The 18,252-nt window shown below is 37.1% G+C and overlaps 6 protein-coding genes across 6 annotated transcripts; 5 read left to right on the top strand and 1 right to left on the bottom strand.

The window, feature by feature from the left end:
• The first annotated feature begins 2,091 nt into the window (after nucleotides 1–2,091).
• Nucleotides 2,092–3,568, top strand: LOC142981817 (sn-1-specific diacylglycerol lipase ABHD11-like). Its single transcript, XM_076127935.1, has 3 exons — nucleotides 2,092–2,598; nucleotides 2,701–3,068; nucleotides 3,314–3,568. The coding sequence occupies exons 1-3, from the start codon at nucleotides 2,203–2,205 to the stop codon at nucleotides 3,480–3,482; spliced, it is 933 nt and encodes a 310-aa protein (XP_075984050.1). The 5' UTR covers nucleotides 2,092–2,202; the 3' UTR covers nucleotides 3,483–3,568.
• Nucleotides 3,569–3,785: 217 nt separating this feature from the next.
• On the top strand, nucleotides 3,786–5,130 carry LOC142981880 (sn-1-specific diacylglycerol lipase ABHD11-like). The gene is made up of 3 exons (XM_076128020.1): nucleotides 3,786–4,189; nucleotides 4,400–4,767; nucleotides 4,953–5,130. The coding sequence occupies exons 1-3, from the start codon at nucleotides 3,812–3,814 to the stop codon at nucleotides 5,128–5,130; spliced, it is 924 nt and encodes a 307-aa protein (XP_075984135.1). The 5' UTR covers nucleotides 3,786–3,811.
• A 203-nt stretch (nucleotides 5,131–5,333) lies between these two features.
• Nucleotides 5,334–6,698, top strand: LOC142981765 (sn-1-specific diacylglycerol lipase ABHD11-like). Its single transcript, XM_076127869.1, has 3 exons — nucleotides 5,334–5,830; nucleotides 6,048–6,421; nucleotides 6,528–6,698. The coding sequence occupies exons 1-3, from the start codon at nucleotides 5,432–5,434 to the stop codon at nucleotides 6,667–6,669; spliced, it is 915 nt and encodes a 304-aa protein (XP_075983984.1). The 5' UTR covers nucleotides 5,334–5,431; the 3' UTR covers nucleotides 6,670–6,698.
• A 507-nt stretch (nucleotides 6,699–7,205) lies between these two features.
• On the top strand, nucleotides 7,206–8,769 carry LOC142981956 (sn-1-specific diacylglycerol lipase ABHD11-like). The gene is made up of 3 exons (XM_076128152.1): nucleotides 7,206–7,720; nucleotides 7,837–8,204; nucleotides 8,480–8,769. The coding sequence occupies exons 1-3, from the start codon at nucleotides 7,283–7,285 to the stop codon at nucleotides 8,616–8,618; spliced, it is 945 nt and encodes a 314-aa protein (XP_075984267.1). The 5' UTR covers nucleotides 7,206–7,282; the 3' UTR covers nucleotides 8,619–8,769.
• A 1,348-nt stretch (nucleotides 8,770–10,117) lies between these two features.
• Nucleotides 10,118–18,222, top strand: LOC142981954 (phenoloxidase 1-like). The gene is made up of 12 exons (XM_076128150.1): nucleotides 10,118–10,300; nucleotides 10,755–10,950; nucleotides 11,284–11,392; nucleotides 11,669–11,789; nucleotides 13,791–13,999; nucleotides 14,119–14,371; nucleotides 14,600–14,752; nucleotides 16,271–16,405; nucleotides 16,776–16,957; nucleotides 17,136–17,278; nucleotides 17,391–17,626; nucleotides 17,766–18,222. Exons 1-12 carry the CDS (start codon nucleotides 10,190–10,192, stop codon nucleotides 17,970–17,972), a joined length of 2,055 nt encoding a protein of 684 aa, XP_075984265.1. The 5' UTR covers nucleotides 10,118–10,189; the 3' UTR covers nucleotides 17,973–18,222.
• On the bottom strand, nucleotides 11,220–13,289 carry Dph1 (diphthamide biosynthesis 1). Its single transcript, XM_076128151.1, has 2 exons — nucleotides 12,890–13,289; nucleotides 11,220–12,809 (listed from the first exon to the last, which is right to left on the bottom strand). The coding sequence occupies exons 1-2, from the start codon at nucleotides 13,128–13,130 to the stop codon at nucleotides 11,800–11,802; spliced, it is 1,251 nt and encodes a 416-aa protein (XP_075984266.1). The 5' UTR covers nucleotides 13,131–13,289; the 3' UTR covers nucleotides 11,220–11,799.
• Nucleotides 18,223–18,252: the final 30 nt, after the last annotated feature.

Below are 18,252 nucleotides of genomic sequence, written 5' to 3'. Positions count from 1 at the left end.
AGTAATATCGACGTGTAATCATTTCAAATTTGAACTAAATTCTTCAACGAGGAGTACTCAAATATTGGGCTTGAAAACTTCCTGATTTTTTTTCTATTCACCCCGCGAATTCTACTCACCCCGTTTTACGGTAGTAAAATTTTATATAAAATTATTTTGTCAGATACATTTGATCAATATATTTTGTATGTTTAATGTAAATTTACAGGTAGGTAGGTATGTAACTTACATGTATAAAGTTACAATTAAAATTCTGGTTTATTATAATGGGTAATTTGGGTTGGTAAGTAGTTAGCTATGCGTAATAGTGTATTAACGTAGTGCTGCATAAAAATGTAACTGTAGACAAGATGATACTAAAATGGGCCATGTTTTAATGAATTTACATGAGGGACCTCGGTGACACTATTGTGATTAGTGCAGGCTCATCGTGGGCCGGCACTAACGTGAGTCAGTACACAAAAATGTAACTTATACCGTTAAAACAACGTGCACTATGACAGTTACAGGTGTTTCAGGTCACTTGTAACTGTTTTGGGACACAAAAGCTATTTTCATACAGATTTACATTTACCTACCAAACTTTATGGACTGCTTATGCCCGTATTATTGAACTGTAGGAACCATGGTTTTAGGAACTTATTGTTCACTCCCTTTCATACAACAGTGGGTCCTTAAACCGTACTTCCAGTTGTAACAGCAGTCAACAATTTATAAGCAACCATGAGTAATAAGTAATTTCAGTTGGCAATGCGTGAACATAATGTTACAAAACATGACGGTACTCAACGTACTCATGGCACATATCATATGAGTTAATTATTTGTACACCAGAAAATATCTGACTACTCTAAAAAAAAACATTTTTTGTCTATAAGTATTAATCCTGGAAAAATAATGTTTTACTACTTAAATTCTCAAACATAATTAAATTTACCTATGCCTTATATACTTCATATTTTTAAATAGTAGGTACCTACCTATGTTAAGAAATTATATTTTTCGGAAAGCTACATATATACCCTTTACATATACAAACGTAATGTCAAGTGTTATTTATAGTTACTCGTAACATTCTCAATGCGTTAAAGATGGCAATAAGTTTGATGAAGTAACTGTAGGAACTATATAGTTACATGTTGCTTCTCACGTTACTGTTGTGTCATAGAAATTAATACATCGATACGTAAAGTAAGCATGAAGCTACATTACTAGCGCTATTTATTTGTAAAATCACCACTGTTGTACACGCAGCTTATTTATTCTTATTCTTTAAAAAAGACTCCCGCACTAAGAATTGCTCTTGTGTCGCGGGGACTTTTACAAACATACAAACAACGGACACAAAGCACAAACAGACTCGAAACAATTATTTGTGGACCGCACAAATAATTGCTCCGTGTGGGAATCGAACCCACGGGCCACGACCTTCCGACGGATTGGTATTGGCGTGGTGGGCGTGGTGGCCTAAAACACTGCGAGAAATGTATGTAACACATCCATGTTTCGCCATTTAGCTATAATTTAAGTCCTATGTATCGATATAGGTCGAGTCTATGGCTATATACCGGGCACGTTACCAAACTCCGGGCTACTATACGAAGTACACTAATAGAAATTAAAAAATACCAATAGAACTTTGCCCGTCCCCGAATTGAAGCCGTGACCCCGTGATCAGCAGTTGCACACACTAGCGCCCAGACAACGAACGCAGTGAACTAATTTGTTATTAAAATGTTACAATTCCAATTTAATATAATTAAATATTAGTGTTTAAATTACAACGCGTGCCATGGTTCAAGGATGTTAGATGATATGAGTAAAATTCGAGGGAAAGGCTAGTTACTACTGATAGCAGTCCAATTGCAATCGTTTTATCACTGAAATACTTCCATGATTGATAAAAACGAGAGAAAAAAAGAGCGAAAGAGAGAATTCCTTTGCCCTTTTCTGTAAATCAAGTAAAAAATCTCCCTTAAGTTATTTTATGATTAATTACGTCAACTACTTTGTTAACATACTCTTTGAGACATGCGCCATGCACTTAGGCCACGGCACGTCTATGACACCCGAACACTGACAGTTTGTCAGTGCAAAATTCGTGTTTACAAATAAATTGTATTGAATGTTAATTTTTAGTCGACAATGTTTATGTTTATGTAGACGTATGTATCGATGTAAAGATTAACGTTCGGTCATGGAATGGAGTATCTATTTAATTTGATTCCATCATTATTCTTGAGACAAGTTGTGCCCAGATCAATGATACAGTTCCGAACGGTTGTTAGCTTGTCGTATAAAATCCTAGGTGATGGCACGTCCGATCCGCCTAAACCTCCTGTATTCATGTTTCACAATATCGTAGGCAATAAATTTCAATGGGAAGGAATTGGAAAGACTATCCTAAACATTACGAGACGAACTGTAGTGGCTGTAGATCTGAGGAATCATGGCAACAGTCCACATGCAAATAGTCACAAGTACACAGATCAGGCGTCAGATGTCCTGCAGTTATTTGATAAGTTAGGTGTGCAGCAGGCGAGTCTGATCGGTCACAGCATGGGCGGCAGGACTGCTATGTGTGTGGCTTTAATGGCGGTGAGCAAAGCAATATTTTATTGAATCAAGTAGTTTTGCATAGTGGCAATAAGGTAGAATATTTTAATACAAATTGCCAACCTCTTCTTATATTATTTTTAGCCACTAAAAGTTGCTGGTTTACTAGTGGTCGACATATCTCCTATATCAACACCACCACATTTCACTGAATTCGTTCCAAATTTGTTGGCAGCAATGAAAGCTGTTGACTTCAAAAAACCCAGACTGGTATCAATCGCTAGAAGCGAGGCTAGAGGGCAGTTGAAACTGATCATAAAAGATGAATTCCTCATGAAGGTTGTTCTGTCTAACGTGAAATTGAAAGAAGATGGCACTATCGGTTGGATTTGCAACTTAGATGGATTAATAAAGAATTTAAAACATTGGACTACTTTCCCTACGAATTTCAAAGGGAAGGCGTATAACGGTCCCACATTGTTCATCGGCGGTCAACTATCGGATTATATTCTGTGGGTATTATCACGCTTTATGTATTTTATGGTAGCTATGGCTAGATACAACATACTGAGAAACGACCTAACCCAGTTCTATGGTAAACCCCGTCTGTGAATGTTTTTAATATTTTAAAAGTAACCACACAAGTCAGCCTAGGATCATAAATACTTACCTCAAAGCTTCTTTAAATAAACTACAATATTTCATCGTTAAAAATAAATGATTTCGTTTTGTCGTAACGATTATTTTTTTCCCACAGTCCTGAAGATTTGCATGATATCCGGTTGCTGTTCCCGAATGCAATCATCACTTACGTGCCGAAGACTAAACACTACGTCCATATCGACGATCCTAAGACATTCTTAGAATTAACTATTTCATTTCTAAAAACTCATTACTATCATGATCCAAAACCTATAATTAAATAATTATATTTTAGATTTAGTTTTTTTATGAGATTACTTTAATTGCATGATATTCGCAACGACAGATTGATAACCAAAGTTTGGACTTTGCAACGACCTACCTATCACACAAGGGTATAACCACGAGAATACTTGAACTTAAATCTTGAAGGCCATAGACTTCTATCAAATCTTCTTTTAAGCCGATAACTGATATGGCAGTTGTCATTAAAAACGCTGTCATTTCAGTATTTTCAGTACTATTTGGAAACTTTTCATGGAAACTTCAAAATTGTTATTTATATTTTCACCCAAATTAGGTAAAAATGTTACTGTATAACAAGGCAGTTAATATGCTGCTACGTCGCACAGACATAATCGGCAGATATATTTCATCTACTTCGCAAAATGCGGCAATCGCGAACTTGGCTTACACCACTCACAAATATACAGATCCATCTCCGAAACCTCCTATCTTAATTTTCCATGGCATATTAGAGAACAGGGGTCAATGGGAACATTTTGGAAAGACTATAGTGAGCCTTACGCGACGAACAGTAATGATTGTGGACTTGAGGAATCATGGTGACAGTCCACATATGAACTCTCACAGATATATTGATCAGGCGACAGATGTGCTGCGTTTGATGGACAAGTTAGATGCGCGACAAGTCAGCCTGATCGGTTACAGTATAGGAGGCAGGACGGCTATGTGTGTAGCTTTGATGGCGGTATGTATCTCAATCATTAAAAATGTATACCTATATAACGTAACTACCTATAGTACCTATGTAGTCCGTTAAATAAGTTTAGCTTCGAATATTTCTAAAATGTTATTATAGTATATAAGATGTCTAAAATATAAAATCACCAGTACAAATTGATATCAACAAAAAAATAGGTACCTTATCTTAATCTACGCCACTTTTTTTGTTTTTCAGCCACAAAAAGTTGCTGGTCTTTTAGTAATTGATATTTCTCCTATATCGTCACCACCGGAACTCACTAATTACATGCCAAACATTATGACAACCATGAAAGCCGTCGACTTCTCAAAATCCAGCCGGTTATCAATTGCTAAAATGGAAGCCAGAGATAAGCTGTATCAATCAGTCTCTAATGAGAGTGTCATGAAGGACCTTCTATCGAACGTGAGACGGAAACCAAACGGCACAATCGGCTGGATTTGCAACTTGGATGTGATAATTAAACATTATAAATATTGGAAGTCTTTCCCCAAAATCATAGAGGGAACAAAATATGTCGGTCCGACGCTGTTCCTAGGTGGTCAGCTCTCCGATTTTATACCGTGAGTTCTTTTTAAACATATCCTAACGATATCTACATATCCTGGCAATCCACGAGCTCCTTATTTTATTTTAAAATAATGATCTCTATACTTCAATGTGTAATTAAGTATAGAGATAGTTAGTTAGTTTTTTGCTACTAGGACATTTGTCGATCTTTATTAATCTTATATTTTTCTTGGTGCAGGCCCGATGATTTAACTGATATCCGCGAATTGTTCCCGCTGGCGGTGATATCTTACATTAATAACACAGGACATTACATACAGCATGAAGATCCTACAAGTCTATTAGGATATACAATTTCTTTTATTAGAACACATCGGTATCATAATTCGACGCCAATAATAAAAAAACAAAAATAACTCTGCAATTTTATTTTCAAAGCTGCCTAGTATCCACGTCTGTAAAACAGAAGTGTCTTCTTACCTACTGTGATTAGCCATAAAAATACATAAATTAAGTCAAAAGTCTGCGTAAATCGTAAACTTAGTTTTGAACATTGAATTTGACGATACTTTTTGTTAAACAACATTAAAATGACACCCACTACTTTTTGGTTAGAGTGTCAACAACATCAGGCTTTCAAAATAAACAAGCATTTAGATTTAAAATTTTAAGTTATAATTAAACACACACATTACACTTCTGCAAGTCCGTCATGGAATGGATATTATGTGTTGGCTCCGACTTCAGCAATATACGATTTTAAAGAAATCATGGAAGATCGATAAGACGAGTAGGAGACCAGCCGTCGATTTGGCGTACAAAATTCATGGACCTAGCCCATCAGGGAGTAGCAAGAACATAATTGCTTTACACGGCTTGCTGGGGTCTAAAAGAAATTGGGATAGTATGTGTAAAATGATTAATTCAGCTACAAATGCAAGTGTGGTAGCAGCTGACATACGAAACCATGGAGACAGTCCTCATAATAGCACGCATACGTATCCCGAACTAGCTTCAGACGTATCTCAGTTAATAACAAAACTCTCTATGAACAAAGCTCACATTATAGGACACAGTATGGGAGGCAGAACAGGAATGGTTTTGGCCCTGTCAGAGGTATGATAATTTTGAAAACTTTCACTGCGGTATAAAATAAGATACTTACATAATTTTGAATTATTAGCCCCTACAGTACGTGCGGACTCATTTTGAAACCATTATGCCTTTCGCAATTAACTTTTCATCTTTTGAATGTTAACCACGTAAGTACCTTCATACCTGCTTAGGTTGGTAGGAACTATTTATAAATAATTATGACGAACCTATTTTTCAGCCTTCAAAAGTTGCAAGTTTAGTTGTGGCAGATATATCACCCGTATCGACAGCAGGCATACTAAATGACTTCTTCCCAAAACTCATAGATGTCATGAAGTCGGTGAATTTCCAAGGCTCAGACACTTTAGGCAAGGCAAGAACAGCTGCAAAAACCACAATTTTATCGTCTGGTTTAATAGATAGTCCAGAAGGTGCGGCGTTTATAATCATGAATGTTGGACAACTAGCTGATAAATCGTATGGATGGAAATGTAACTTGGATGCCTTGAAACAAAACTTTGTTACAATAGCTACATTTCCTCCTGATTACAACGGAAAGCAATATCCTGGCCCGACATTATTTATTGGCGGCGGTCGGTCTAACTATCTCCCGTAAGACATTATTTTATTTTTTAGGAACACAAAAATTAGTCATACTTAGCTCAATACAAAGTATCTGCACTGCACCTGGTCTCATGAAAAACCGTTTTTTTTACAGAAAGACCGATGAGCCTGGAATTAAATCATATTTTCCACAAGCAGAACTACAGTATATCCCACACGTAGGTCACAATGTACATGCTGAAGACCCAACTGCGTTTTTAAACATTCTGAAAGACTTTTTTAGTAAAAACTTGTAAGCCTGCACTTGTACTTCTATTTATTGTAATGTAACGAATATTTTTTACACTTTTGTGTTTTATTTTACTTACAGTTTTGAACGAAAATTACGTACCTAAGCACCTTCTTCGTATTTCCTATGTAAACAACGAATCAGGTAGACTACCCATGTTACTTAAATCCAATAATTAACATAGGACTCAGGTTCGAAACCTGAGTTGTACAAAAATATAGGTTTTCCTGGGATTTGTGAAAAAAACCTAATTGAATATCTATCCGTCGAGTAGAATTTAGGTTTTCTCAGAAGTAAGTAGGTACCTACATGTAGATGGCACAAGCCAAAATGTCCACAACCGCAACTAAGAGCGCAAGCAGGCAAACCGTTAGTGGCTTAGTCCTTCGCAGTAAATTGAAACTGATAACTGTGATTTTTAGACTGATAATAGGGACTACTAGATTTTATTAATGATTTTTCAATAAATTAGATCCATACTCCTTTTCGCTCCTTTTGATAGGCTTATTGACGTTTTGTCATACACTAGTCAGAGCAGTCACTGTCATCAATGTCATTTCATTACTATTATGTCAGGCTCATAACCTTCAAAATTCCCAATAACATTTTTCAAAATAAACATGTTACTCAATTTAGTATCGCCTAAAATTTTATTTCGTGTTAGGCCTAGGGTAGTTCCGAGTATAATACAAGTCGCACATAGACATATAGCATCTAGTTCAGAAAATGCAGAAGCAGTGGACCTGGCTTATGCCTCTTACGAAAGTACAACTGACGCAGAGAAGACACCACAGCCTCCTCTCGTTATACTGCATGGACTACTGGGATCCAAGAATAACTGGAACAGTATGAGCAAGGCTATACATAGAACGACTGGTAGGAAGGTGATAAGTGTAGATGCTCGTAACCATGGCGACAGCAGACATTCGTCGCAGCACACGTACATACACATGGCACACGACGTGATGAAGCTGCTCAAGAAACTGGAACTGACGAAGGTGTCGGTACTGGGCCATAGTATGGGCGGACGCACTGCCATGGTGCTGTCACTGCTCTGTGTAAGTTGTACGTAGTTTTTACAACTTACATTGATGTCCAATGATTATAATATACACATAGTGTTATAGATTGTGGGTAATGTATATAATTTTATAATGACTATTTTCTCTTTCAGTCTGACATGATATCAAGCCTCATTGTGGTTGATATTTCACCTGTGAAGACTAGTCCTCAAATATACTCTATGGCTAATCTGTTTGATGCTATGACAGCAGTCGCAATAAGGCCAGGCATAGCCATGTCTAAAGCTAGGAAGTTAGCAGATGAACAACTGAAAAGTATTACTCCAGATGTGAATCTAAGAAATTTCCTGATAACCAATTTGGTGCAAACTAACACAGGTTCATATACATGGAGGGTTAATATACCAGCTTTGAAAGATAACTTCCAGTCACACATATCTTGTTTTCCAACAAATTTGAAGGGACTACAATATTGTGGACCCACACTGTTTGTGGGAGGATCATTGTCTGACTACATAGGGTATGTTAAATTATTATTTAAGTAACTTACTGTTCTGTACATTATATGTTCCAATAAAAATGTAGCCTTTAGCTATCTAAGCAATATTCATGCATGCAGGCATGAATGTATATCTGAACTGTTTCGAGTTATTAACATATGCATGCATGCATGCATGCATATGTTAATAACTCGAAACAGTTCAGATAATAAGAATGTTCATCATAGTAACTAAACAAAACTAAAATAAACTTTTCTTTATGCTGTTAATTCAAAATAATTATTTTCAATTTCAGAAAGAATGACCTAAAGGAAATACAGGACTACTTTCCACTAGCCCAATTGGTGTTTATAGAAGGTGCTGGGCACTGGGTCCACAGTCAGAAACCAGAGAAATTCCTAGATACAATATGTAAATTTTTAAAAGATAAATAATATAAATGAAACCAAGCCAAAATTATTGTGATCTTGATTCAAATAGTTGTGATTTAAGTAGTGTTATTTTAGTGTAATAGTGAAATTGTTAAAATAAATAATCACTTTTATCTAAATATCGTAATAAAAATGTGATATATACTTACTATAATTCTTTATACCTACCCTACAACATTTTTAACACTGCACTAGTTAAATATTTGTAATATTATAAATACGAATACGTTTGGGATAAATGTATGTATGTTTTACTCTTTCAACTACTGAAGGGATTTCATGCGGTGCAAGTCACGGGTAGACGCTAGTAAATTATGTGAACACTGCTTATCTCTTTTGGTTACCAGTTACAGTAACGGTTTGAGCTATGATTGTCAGGATGTGGTGAGCAGTACACACGAAAATACTAACCTGATAAGGGTCACACGTTATTGATAAGTGATAACACTGAATGTCCTATTGTATACTTCGTGATGCCTTGGCAAGGACAAATGATTCCAACTTTAGGATTTACGTGACGCAGAAATCGAACCCGAGACACCTGGCATAACGCTAAAGCTGGTTCACTGAAGTAACTAAATAAAATGAATTATGGAATGCTGCTGTCCCCTATGATTCCTTCATCAGGCCATGATTACTAAATAGTGAGGAGTCAAACAATCGTAGTTGTAAGATGATATATCCACTGCCACTATCAACAATGCAACGTGAGACGTAGGACCACCTTATGTAAAAGCGTAGAGGAATAATAATCTATTTATGCAATCTCTTCTTTATTAATTTGTTGTACGTTGCGCTTGTATCCGTAGTACCTATAGGCAATAGTTAACTTGTTTGTTTGTTTGTCGTATGGTTAGTGGTCAACTTAGTGTCAAAGTTGTTCAAGCTGCCCGAGAGGCCTTTGACATAGCTTAACGACTGTTATCTTAATAGGCAACAACAACAGCCGGGACCAACGTTTTACGTGCCCTCCGAAGCACGGAGACGCTCAGCTCAAATACCACTATGCGGTCACCCATCCATGGAATGACCGCGCCAAGGGTTGCTTTACCCGCAGATCGTTTGCCGACCGGTGAGTGCAACTGACTATGGGCGCCTATATAGTTAACTATATCATACAATGAACTTGCAGACGTGGCCTTGTGCATATTCTTTCACTCATGACACTCTTTCTTTCACACGAAACTCATGACTCAGATGACCCAGAACAAGTAGCTAAAGTGTTCTCGGGTATAGAGTAGTATGGTGGAACAGCCGTAAAGTTCCAAAAGCTACCAACATCCTGTAGCAGCGTTTTGGAATAGGTAACACAGTTAACGTCTTTATCCATTACCGGCATCCAAACTTACCGAAACGCACCTCATAGAACATTTCTCACCATGTTATCAGTTCCTGCGGCGTGGTTTTGCACTCCAAACGTTGCACTCCGAACTACTCTGCGGTCTCCATACACACCTAACTACCCTTTAGTATAAAAGGTCCTCCAATAATGAAACAAACCATTCCACTTCACAGTTTCTGTGAAGTGTGTTTAGTTTAAAGTTTAGTATAATTTATAAGTTAAATTAACTAACATGGCTGACGTTGCGGAGAGCCTGGCGTTGCTGTTCGATCGCCCCAACGAACCCTTGATTACGCCAAAGGGTGACAAAAAAGCTATTTTCCAGCTTACACCCGAGTTAGTGGTAAGTCATTTTGTTTATGTAAAATTTAATAATTGACCTATTCGGTATAGCTCCTAGGCAGTAAGGGTTCGATTCCCGAAAACACAAAGTGTGTATTAGGAATTGTGCTTAACTAGCCCCCCGTTTCTGAGTACATTTAGCGGTAGTTTATCTATTAAATAGCGATTTTTTGTATAAGTTATAACGCTATTGAATAGATAAACTGCCGCTAAATGTACCTCAGAAACCGGGGGTTAGTGACATTAGCAGTTAGCACAACTGCTAATATCACCTAGTTAACCACAAATTAATTCAATAAAACAAGAATGCTTTAAAAGGTACAAATGTGCCCCAATTACTGCATTACATAGACCTCTTTATGGATATGATCGACACAAATAACTAACTTGCACCTACTTATATCTATTTATCCGCATACCTTAGCTTAAATAACATATAATTATGTATTCAACAGCCCCCAGAATACGCCAACAACGGCATCGAGTTGAACAACCGTTTCGGTGACGATGCCTCAGAAAAGATCCCGCTTAAAGAGTTGAGCAGTTACCCGCAATTCACTGTCGCGAAGGAGCTGCCCACCGATGCTGACTTCTCTCTCTTCTTACCCAAGCACCAGGACATGGCCACTGAAGTCATCGACGTTTTGATGAGTAAGTTATAACAATATACCTGCATGGAAATTGCCCTCGTCCTTTTAAACAAATGAGAAGACTATTGAACTTAATTTAATCTAGGGCCTACCTTGCAGCGACGTTATTCATACAAATGTAAGCAATAAGAAGAGTTTGTCAACATAGATTTTTTATGTAGTTGGCAATGTAACTATGTGAGGATAGACCCTAGAACTTAAGAGCCTAACTTTTATATTGAATTTGGAGATAGGAGATGAGTTTTATGATTTAAAAATGTAAGAAACAAGGTCATTATAAAATATATATTTTAGCAATAATTTATTTATTTACATAAAATATTTACATTCACAGATGTCCCCGAGAATCAGTTGCAAGACTTTTTGTCAACTTGTGTGTTTGCCAGAGCTAATCTAAACCCTCAGCTATTTAACTACTGTTTTTCAGTAGCTTTGATGCACCGGTAAGTAAATAAACTATATGGACCAAGTCAACTTCAATATTGATATTTATGTGTATGAACAACAACCAGTCTGGTATTAACATTAGAATACATAATATATTTCCTAATAAAGCTGCAATTAGTGATGTGATACATTATTATTATGTTTCTCATAATCCTGTGCTCTATAATTTTATACATTGCCTAGTAGACAAATTTCGACAACATTTTTATCTATTATAGTTATTATAATGAACACACATATCAGATTGTCTAATGTTAAAAATATTTTCACAGCACTGACACCAAGAATGTACCCATTAAGAACTTTGCCGAAACTTTCCCATCCAAATTCATGGACTCCAGGGTATTTCAACGAGCTCGTGAAACAGCTGCAGTAGTTCCACAGACTGTAGCAGTAAGTATCACTATTTATCCTTGCCACCACAACAGTTGTCACACTTTTTGTCAGTACCAGAACATAACACAGGTTTATAATTAGGTGTCCAAGGACCCAAACTTTCATTTGAATAGAAATCCATAGGATAGGTACCATCATCCTTTAACCATTTACTATTTCCTAAAGACACAGAAAATTCATAAGGTGTTAGCAAGGGCTTAGGAAAGGCTGTTCCCCAATCAATGGACAATCTTGGGCATGCCACCTGTACAAATGCATCTAGACCAAATAATGCTAATTTGCTAGGGAATATTTCTGACAACAGGATCTTGACAAATGTTTTATCACAGTTAGAAATTTGCTTTTCTAGATTACCTAACACTTTAGTACTGCCCTGTCTTCCTAATGTTCCAAGAATAAGACCAAAACTAGATGCATCTTTAGCTTTGTTTATTTGATTATGTCTGTTTGACTGCATCATTTTGTGCTCATATAACTCTGATGTAAACTTTTTCTCATAAGGGTCATATTTATAAGCAGATATATTAGGGTTGGCAATCATGATTGCTTCTAAATGAAACCTCCCATCACCAAGGTATATGACAGCATCAGCTTCCAACTTTGGAGCTGTACAGCCTAGGATTTCACCAGGAGACAAAGGTTTACACTGTGGTACAGTCACTACATAACCCTCTCCTCTAAGGTTTTTGGCTACAGAATGTAATGTTGTGACAAATTGAATAGTACTAACCAGAGCTAAATGGGTCTGTTTTGGAAAGTTTAATAAAATAGTTTCTACAAAATGTGATGGGTCAATCTTGATATCAACAAATATATAGAGCACCTTAATGTCACCTGTCTGATCAATTGGTATAAGGCATGAGTGACCGTAGTGTACGAGTAGGTCCACACCGAGCGCGAGGGCGGTGAAATCGTCGATACAGCACGCTCCATAGGTTACATCTCCCATTATGACAGTGTCTGCTTCAGTAAATGTCTCTATTATATCACACAGTGTAGTCGCAAACATCGTCAAACCTAAAATAATATAAACATTTTAGTTGGAAATCACATGGTTCTAACCAAATTGATGTATTGGAAATCTCAATTCTATTTACCTTCAGGTAACTGAAGCGCCACACGCTTCGCATTTAAAGACCTAATTCTCCATATAGTCTTGTGTATTTCGAAGTTGTAATTTTGTGGTAGAGTTTCACAAGCTCTGTTTAACAAAGGGTCATTCAATAATTCATTGGGGATTTTATTCACTGCACGAATATTCGGTTTAAATGTTTTTCGTTGGCCTTCCGGTTTGGCTCGAACTACTACTACACCAGAATTAAGGCCGAAGTCTTCCATTTTCTATTAAATTGTCTTCTTATAAACACATAGTTTTCACCACATAACAACTTGAAATCGCTTATTCTATAGTTGTTTCTTAGGTTATTTTTTGATCAAAATATAAACACGCACAGTGGCCTACGTGACTTTTCGCAAGTAGTGACATTCCGTTATACAAACATAATGACAGTCGATGTATCGTGTAAAAGTAACACTGTGGTAATACTTATACATTTTGATGATTGTTTCATTGAATAAATAACATAGTAAGTAACATTTCCTTAAATTACTTTTATGTAAAAAGTGCTTACCCGGTTACCTACATAAATATTTTCTGTGGTCAGCACATCGATTGCGTAAAATTAAGCGTAAACCTAAAATGACATTTGATAGGGTGACCATATTTTTATATAACAACTGCCATATGAATGTAGGGTGACTATGTGTAACTATTATAATTTTGTTTAGGCCCTTTGGATACCTCTGGCACATTGGTAAAATGGTTCCATTAGTATAACTTTATTCTTAGTTTGTTTATTTTCAACTTAGTAGTGGTTAACTAAAGGTCTTTTTCGTTTGCAAAAGGAGAAGGGACATAAAAAGCTCGTTTTAAGTTCCTTCACGAGACTCTGCTGCACTTTCTGCGTAAATACATGTCGCATATTTACATTATTTCAGCGTAGACCCATCGTTATACCGAGAGACTATACTGCTACGAACCTTGAAGAGGAACATCGTTTAGCCTACTGGCGGGAGGATGTTGGTGTCAACCTACATCATTGGCATTGGCATCTGGTTTATCCGTTTTCGGCATCACAGAGGTCCATTGTTGATAAAGATCGCCGTGGTGAACTCTTCTATTACATGCATCAGCAACTCATCGCCCGGTAACTAACCTTCATATTTATTAGAATTACCTAGTTGCTATAAAATAATTCAGAGACTTAGATAAGTCATTGTGTGAATTATTATGTTAAATCATGTCGTTAAATTTAATCGTCCACAGTTACAACTGCGAGCGCCTCAACAATGCTCTTAAGAGAGTCAAGAAATTCAGCAACTGGAGAGAACCCATCCCGGAGGCATATTTCCCCAAGCTCGACAGTTTGACATCATCCCGCGGTTGGCCACCACGACAGGCCAACATGAGCTGGCAAGATCTGGACCGTCCAGTAGATGGTCTCAAAATTACTATCAGTGACATGGAACGCTGGAGAAGAAATGTCGAGGAAGCCATATCTACTGGCCAAGTGACCACCGTAAGTTCACCTCACAATGTGATTGTCGGGATCAATCAACACTTTTGATTTTATCTTATAAACTTAACCTGCATACCGGCTGTGCCGAAGCATTCAATTTTGTAGAAATTACAAATCTTGAAGATCACTACAATAAACAAATCCCGCGCATGTGCATGGTTTTGACGAAAAAAGGCAACATGCCGTAGCAATATCAATTTTCATCTCATTTTATCACTGTAACTGCAGGAAAACGGATCGACGAGGCCACTGGACATTGATACGCTCGGCAACATGTTGGAAGCCAGTATTTTGTCGCCGAACAGACAGCTGTACGGCAGCATCCACAACAATGGGCACAGCTTCTCCGCTTACATGCACGATCCTAAACATCAATACCTGGTCAGTACACTACTACCTATATACCTACCTACCTACGTAAATAGCGGGAATAAAGGATCACACCTCCCTAATCCTAACGGTTTGTTAAGTAGGTAAAGCGACCTCCAAGTTTGTTTCACTTTATGTTGTGCGTTTTAGTTTAAACAAAACTTATGCTAATGAGTCACACCAATGATTTTTGTTATGAGCATATTTAAAAACTAGGTACTTCAAGGATAAAAAATCTGTTTTAATTTTTTTCGTATCTTCAAAAATGACCGAGATATTAAACGTGAAAGTATGGCCTTCGCGCCAAACTCCGGCGAAGCGGCCGCACGGACGTGTGACGTCATCTCGTGACACTGCTATTTCGTCAGTACTTGCCGATACCTACATAGGCTCGTTGCGCTCTCGCGGTTTCGCTTTAAATAATTTGTTTTGCTTATAGTGGACAAACAAAATGGTTAGAAAATATTGTATTGTTCCTATGTGTACTAACTCCAGTAAAAAAACACCCCAAAAATTGTTTTTTTCTGTACCATGTAAACTGTTTTATATTTTTGCAAAAGACACCTAATCTAAAACTTAAAGCCCGGTTCTGATACCGTCAAGCGCAAATGTTAAATAGAAGTTTATTGCCTTTTGAACACTTCCTCAAGATCAAGATGCCATATCATGTTCATACATACCTAGCAATGAACTTCTACCTAACAGTTGATACTATTTAATAAGCAGTTCAATGACCTCACAGGCGGCGGCGAGCCGAGCGCGGCGGTTGAGTTGGCGTTGGTTTTTTGTTTTGAAAAAAGAACCCATGTTTATTAAATCTAATAATATCAAAATTAAAATGTTAGTTTAAAAGTTCTCATTACACACCCAATCATATAAGACTACCTACCTACAGAGTAGATTCATGCGTTCATATGATAGCCATCAACCTGACTAAAGTCAGAGGCAGGGGTGACAACTTTTTTTTTTATAATATTATTTTAAAACGATGTTTTCCAAATTTACACTTGGTAGGTACGTAACACTCATTATTTGTAATGCCAGTTGTAACAAACTTTCAATTTTATTGTTAACTACACACAAAAATATTATTAGTAGTATACGAGTTCAACTTTCTTTACCTGGGTCTAGTTGATGATTGTGTGCGTGGCGATCGAGATCGAGGATATCTTAGTGGAGGCTTATTTTACAAAAAACACGATGATTAAATTTATAACACATACACATACTCAGACTCTTTAAATATTAAATGCAAATCACTTTTCAAATCAAAACTCCGCATCACCCGCAGTCGAACAAGCGTGTCTGTTGCGTCGTGACGTCAGCGCATAGCGCGCGAAGCAACGCAAATTTAAAAAAGCAGTGAAACTTTATAACGCTGTAACTTCGGTAATTTTGATCCGATTTTGATAAAACAAAAACTATTATTATCAGCATAAGTACACAAATTAAATGCAGTATGTTTAATAGTCATATTTTGATGTGCTGGTGTGACTCATTAAGTTAATAATTATATATTTACGTTACTAGGAATCGTTTGGTGTGATTGCCGACGAAGCGACCACAATGCGTGATCCGTTCTTCTACCGCTGGCACGCATGGATAGACGACACCTGCCAGAAACATAAGGAATCACCCTATGTTAGACCATACACTGCATCAGAGGTTTGTTAATATAATATTAAACCGCAAGTTTTCTAGTATACTTCATAAATGTAATTGAGCTAGTAAAATCGCCCTACATACTCAACAATAATAATAAGTGAGGTGGTTTCTCCAGGTGCAAATCACAGTTATGAATTCAGCCCAATAACATTTAAATATAATTAAGATGTTAACGAATGGTCGTTCCCCTTGTCCGGCATAATTCTCAATTATAAGCAAATGAACCCTTTAATGTCCTAATGCTGGGTCTCTTCACAGAATGAGGGATGTTTAAGGCTCTGGGTCCACCTTACAATAGCATATAGCATTTTGCAGCAGCAATAGATTATTATTTTACGAGCTACAGATTGATATTTCCATGTGATTTCAGCTTGATAACCCTGGTGTCCAAGTGACATCAATAGAGATCCAGGGTGACAACAGTCAGACCAATACTCTTAACACATACTGGATGAAGAGTGCCGTTGATCTGTCCGGAGGTTTAGATTTCTCCGACCGTGGTCCCGTTTTCGCTGAATTCACTCATTTGAACCATAGGCCATACAGATATGTGTAAGTATCAAGATATTAGTATCTTCATAATATTTTTTCTTACTTGCGCGTGTTCTGTAATCTTCAGGCGTACTAATAATCTCATAAGTACTAAACAGTAGCAGTACGTAACTAACTGATATTATTAAAAAAAGTCCAGTTAGCTGTATCATTAAATATTGTATTTTTTTGGCTACAGCATCAACGTAAACAATACTGGACCTGCCCGTCGCACTACTGTTCGCATCTTCATAGCACCCAAGTTTGATGAGCGCAATGCTAACTGGTCATTATCAGACCAAAGGAAGATGTTCATAGAAATGGACAGATTTGTGATGCCATGTAAGTATTTCGTCGATACTACCAGTATACATCAGAAATATGGCGAAACTGTAATACGTACCCATCTAGTTTTATAGTCGGATAACATACCTACCTACTTTTCTTTCTCTAGTAAACGCCGGCCAGAACACAATTACCAGACAATCTACCCAGTCTTCCGTGACAATTCCATTCGAGCAGACCTTCCGCGATGTTTCGGGACGAAGAAGTGACCAGCGTAGGAACGATCAAGCCGCGTTCAACTTCTGTGGATGTGGGTGGCCTCAACACATGCTTGTACCTAAGGGCACAGAGGCTGGCGCCGTTTACCAGTTGTTCGTGATGCTTTCTAACTATGAATTAGATAGCGTGAGTATTTTTTTTTGTATTTTTATCACTTCTTTTAGGATGCGGCCCTGTCGTCTTTACTAAGTTTGGGTGACTCTTCTAGCAAAACACGGTAAAGCCTGCTTGCTGTGATCATAGATAAACTTAATTGTTTTTACAGATTGACCAACCTGATGGACCACAAGCAAGCTGCGTCGAAGCCTCCAGCTTCTGTGGACTGAGGGACAGGAAATACCCTGACCGCCGCGCTATGGGCTTCCCATTCGACCGACCTTCAAGCACTGCTACAACTATTGAAGGTTTCATACGACCTAACATGGGTCTGCAAGACATTACAATCCGTCTAGACAATACCACTCCTCAATAAATTTGACTTACGTTATGTACCCATGGAAATGATTTTTAGAGATACAAAGCTACATGGCAAGTAAATTAAAATCTATGAAGTTATTTTAGGTAATAGATTTAGCAATATAAAATGTTGGACTGATAGTTATTTAGCTGTAAGATTTAACTGTGTAAATATACTTGTACATAATATTTTATTTGTAGACTATACTAATGTAATTGACCCGTTTATTGTAAGAGAAAATGTAATAATAAAAACCAAATGCATATTTTAATTGTTTTATTATCCAATCCAAACA

Source organism: Anticarsia gemmatalis, chromosome 20 (genome assembly GCF_050436995.1).
Source record: "Anticarsia gemmatalis isolate Benzon Research Colony breed Stoneville strain chromosome 20, ilAntGemm2 primary, whole genome shotgun sequence".
Classification (NCBI taxonomy): domain Eukaryota; kingdom Metazoa; phylum Arthropoda; class Insecta; order Lepidoptera; family Erebidae; genus Anticarsia; species Anticarsia gemmatalis.
The sequence above is the reverse complement of the archived record's forward strand: the minus strand, read 5'-3'. Positions and strand labels throughout refer to the sequence as shown.